The sequence below is a fragment of the Helobdella robusta genome (genome assembly GCF_000326865.2).
Source record: "Helobdella robusta unplaced genomic scaffold HELROscaffold_153, whole genome shotgun sequence".
Classification (NCBI taxonomy): domain Eukaryota; kingdom Metazoa; phylum Annelida; class Clitellata; order Rhynchobdellida; family Glossiphoniidae; genus Helobdella; species Helobdella robusta.
In genome coordinates, this window is record NW_008703854.1 from 12,309 (window position 1) to 17,383 (window position 5,075).

At 28.6% G+C, this 5,075-nt stretch overlaps 1 protein-coding gene across 1 annotated transcript; it reads right to left on the reverse strand.

The window, feature by feature from the left end:
* Positions 1–277: 277 nt before the first annotated feature.
* On the reverse strand, positions 278–3,668 carry HELRODRAFT_184082 (hypothetical protein; the record flags this gene model as incomplete). Its single annotated transcript, XM_009015373.1, has 3 exons — positions 278–622; positions 1,096–1,767; positions 3,594–3,668. The coding sequence occupies 3 exons, from the start codon at positions 3,666–3,668 to the stop codon at positions 278–280; spliced, it is 1,092 nt and encodes a 363-aa protein (XP_009013621.1).
* Positions 3,669–5,075: the final 1,407 nt, after the last annotated feature.

A 5,075-nucleotide genomic window follows, 5' to 3' on the forward strand; every position in this document is an offset into this window, starting at 1 on the left:
TTTTGCTTTCATGGCCATTACCCAGTTTTTTTTATCTTCTTCCTTCAACGTTTTTCTATATCGTTTTTCCATTTTTCTACAATAAGCCTTCGACCGTCTACATTCAGAATCAAACCAAGGTGCCATCGGATTCTCTTTAACATCAACCATACGATAAGGTGCAACTATTTCAGTGATTTTCGTCATTTCACTTTCAAATAAATTCCATAAATCATCAGTATTTTCACCCTGGCATAATCTACTTAAAGGAGAATCAAGAACCAAAGAAATAAAACGATCATGATTCATGTTTTTCCAAGATCGAACCATCCTTTTTTTTCATTCTTATAACTTGATCAATTGATAAACATGCCTGAACCAAACCATGATCAGAGAAAACTCCCGGAGGCAGAACTCTAATATCGAAAACTGGAAAAGACATAGAAGTGATAATCAGGTCTAACACACCTCCTAATTCATGCGTTGGTTCATTTATTCTATTAACAAGATTAAAATTACCAAAAATCTCACATAATGACACACTGTGAGGATCCATGTGTTTCTCTACATGCACACTAAAATCACCAGCTAAGACAACATTGTTACTAAGCAAGGATATTATCTCTAAAACAGCAACAAGTTCCTGAAAGAATAAAGATGAAATTAAAGCCGATCCTGGTCTATAAACAGCCAATAAAACAATATGAGTTCCATTTATTTTTAATTTAATGGCTAATGCCTCAAAAGTCTTTAACACAGGTAATCTGATGAGTTTCAAATTAAAACATCTTTTAAAATAAATTATTAATCCACCATGAAATGGATCATGAGGTCTGACAAAATCCACAAAATTATAACCTGGTGGCATTGCCCGCCTAACAGCAATTTCATTACTAGACCCATGCCATGTTTCAGTCAAAACTAAGATATCCAAACCATCGCAAATTACCTCATACACTCTATCATATTTCGACAAAATTGACCTAATATTCAAAAGCCCTAGTCCTATTTTAACATTGTTAAGCATTTTACAACCATTGTTTTTCTGACTTTTACCTTTACCTTTTATGACTTTTTGAAACTCACGATCCGCCACTTTCCCACAGGTCCTCTGACCCTGTATAAAAAACCTCCCGTACATGCAGCTTCTCTTGACTTTGCATTAGCAATCAAACTTTTCAATCCACTCCTCTGTTCAGCAGTCAGATCATTGGCAATCCATACCTTACTAAGTTCTTCAGACATTTGCTTAAGTTTGTATGAACTCTTTATCACCAACTCTTTAGCTGAAATGTTATCCATCACTATCAAAATTGGCCTATTTGTTGATTCAACCCTTTTACCCAGTCTTATTATTCTTTTCATATCAGAATCACTCGACAGTTTCTTGATTATTTCCTTGACTCGATCTCTGTCATTATCTCCTTCAGTTACATTAAACACCATGTTTTTTTCTCTCTCTTTTATTTCCTGTGCTTCCTCTAATGTTTTTTGTACTGTTTTTACTTCAACATTAATGCTTTGCATACCTTTTTTAACCTCCTGGCCAACAACACTTGCCCATGTTTTTTGCAATTCACTTTTAAAATGATCAATTTCAACACTTAACTTGGAACCTGGTTCATAAAGCTTTTCTAATTTTGAATCATTATCTTTAATCATATTTTTGATCATGTCCAGTTCATGTTTTAACGAAATATTCGCATCATTAATATGATCCACCTTCAACTTGATTTCATTGTTATTATCATTTACTGTCTTTGTCAATAATCTAATGTTGGATACCGTCTTCAAACAAATATCACAGTACCATTTGAAATTCAACAAAGTACGTATTACCTCAACAACCTCATCATTTACTCCAACACATTTTGCGTGAAAAATATTTTCACATTGAAAACATTGCACACATTGCACACCGTCTTTAGTAACTTTTGCGCACTTTGTTCATTTACTCGCCATTGCAAAATTCCAGATAACAAATAGCTATATAAAACAACCGTACGAACTCACAACAGAAAATAACAAACGTATATATTACCAATACAGTTTAAACCATTTGATTAATTTTCGAAATATTTACTTAATTTTAATATTAATCCTGAAAATAAAAATATATTAATACATCCCCTAATTTTAACTATAAATTAATACCAAAATTAACAATATAACATCGAACAAATCACCAAAATAAGAGAAAAATATAGAGAAATTCAAATGCGGCCAAACCGTTCAAAACCGTTCAACAATATGTATGTATCATATATATATATATATATATTATATATATATATATATATATATATATATATATGTATAGTATATTTCACTCATTCATTCAATGATCCTCTGTAATCCCTTGAGGGACCTTTGAGGCCGATGGTATTCTTCTATCTCTCCAAAATCCTTTTCTTTCCCTCGCCATCTTCATTGAGCCCAATGTTCCAACCCCCGTCCATTCCGTGATATCATCCATCCACTTCCTCACAGGTCTTCCAACTTTTTTCTTCCAGTCCCTCTTTCTCATCAGTACTTTTTTGATCAGTCTGTCGTTTGTCATTCTGCAGATGTGCCCAAAAATACCCAGCTTTCTTTCCTTGACACTTTCATACACAGTTTTTTGTCTTCCAAGTTGTTTTCTTATGGCATCGTTTCTTATCTTTTGTCTCCAACTGATTCCCAGCAACTTTCTATAACAATGCATCTCGAATGCTTCCAGTTTATCTTTGTCTCTTTTCTTCAACGTCCAAGCCTCACATGCATACATCAATGTAGAAAACACACACTCTTCTACGATCTTTAATTTTGTTTTTATAGATACATTACCGTTTTTCAATATTACTTTCAAAGATGCAAACATTCCTCTCGCGATTGCTATTCTTCTATCAATTTCTTTTGAACAATTATTGTCATCAGTTATGAGGCTGCCCAGATATATAAATTGGTTCACTTGTTCGAATGTATAATATAAATATTTATATATATATATGTATAATATATATATTTATATATATATTATACATACTTTATATATATATATATATAGATATATATTATTCGTAAACCATTAGCCTGCCGAGTAAGGTTTAAGATAACACAACTCAATTAATGTAACCAAGAAACTCAAATTGAGGTGTCGCGACCAATAGGTAAGAACAACATCGCGATGTTATAATGTTTAAGAACCTATTCGGTTGCAAGAGGTATTATTGGTAAACCATTACCCGCGTTAGGCCAAATATATATATATATATATAGCCATATATATATATATATAATATATATATATAAATTAATATATATATATTTATATCTTATATAATGTTTTTTTTATAATCAAAATTGTGTATTATTTTAATTTATTACAAAAATGCAAGTAAAATTATGCAATTAATTAGTAATATATGCTATGTATATTATTTTGTATTATTGGATATGCATATATGTTACGTGCCATTAGAAATGCAAACACCTCAGTTATTTCATTTAATTAACAATAAGAATAACTTAAAATTTTTTTCTTTCCACACTAAAAAAACTTAATTGCTGAATTCAAACAAATGCTAGATGAAATAATTCAAATTTAATTAATATTATTAATTTAGAGAGCTTACTTTGTTTCTAATGAATCTCATTTTCAATTGCATTGCAGTCCATGTTGGCCAGATTGGATTGGAAATTTTTATCATATTGTGAAATTTTGTAATAATCTACCAGGATTTTATCGTTGTAACATTTTAACAAAAAGCATCAAAAATATCACAATAAAATAAGAAAATTTATCTAACTGAATTTTTTTGGGTCAGTAAAAATTAAAAAACAACTAATTTAAAAAATTTGGAAAAGAATTAGCAGCCGATGATGCGATAAACACTACAAACAATTAAAACAGAGATAAAACACTAACAGTAATAATTAGATGCCCTATATATACTAATTGTTACATAGGACGAAGCGACATTGTTCTGTCACCACATTGGTTGCACTTAGTATCTTTGTTTTTGAAAAATCCTGTTATAACCCCAAAGAAAAAAATATCGATCATTATTTTGGTTTATATAAAAAATTTTAAAAGAAAAAATTAAATTTTGGCAGCTATAAATAAATAAATTTAAAAATTATGACCTTATGTTTTAATTGTTCTGTTAATAAAATAAATCAATTAAAGATATGGATGTTTTTTTCAACAGAAAAATGTATTTTATTTCGTTCCAACAATTCAATGTTTTTTATTTCAAGTATTGTGTTATTTATTAAAATTCTAATTTAGCAAATAAATATAAATTAATGATTGTTAATATTTAAAATTTTAACAGCTCTTTTCGTTTTAAACGTCACAACCGTAGAGATGTGCAAATAACATAAAAACCGTTAAATCTTACAAATATTTTGAAATTTGAAAAAGGTCATAAATCTCATCATAGATTCATTATCTCATCAATGATTTTCGTTATATGATTAATAAGTAAAAATTAAAAAACTCTTAACCAAAAAGAAAAGTTTAATAGTTTCTGTAGCGTTTCAGTAGCTTATTTGATAAAGATGACGTAATTAAATGTAGAGTAGAGGATTATGTTTGGGTTTGATCCATACAGTAGCAAACTTTTTCAATTTACATAATAAATATTTTGAAATTCGATAAAGCTTACAGCCAATTTAAATCGTTTAAAAATTTCAATTATTTATGAATTAAAACAATATTTTACAAAATAAATATCTATTTATTTTAATGGAATTTAAGATGGAATTGCCATATTGATCTATTTTCAAAAAACACTTTTATTAAAAGTTAAAATAGTAATGAAATCTCCTAGTGATTTTAAATTATGCAAAAAATTTTCATATCAAAAACATGTTTAAATATATTATAAAAAAACAAAACATAAAATAGTCGTCAAATTGACACAATCACAAAACACAAAGCGATCATCAAAACATTGAAATAACTACACAAAGAAGCACAACATAAATGAGAACTATTAAATAGATTATTTTACTGTACATATTTTTATTTTATATCTATCGTTCAATTTCATTTCATCCAACAGTTGTTTAATTTTGATATTTTTAGTTTCCTTCCATTCAAATCATTTTGA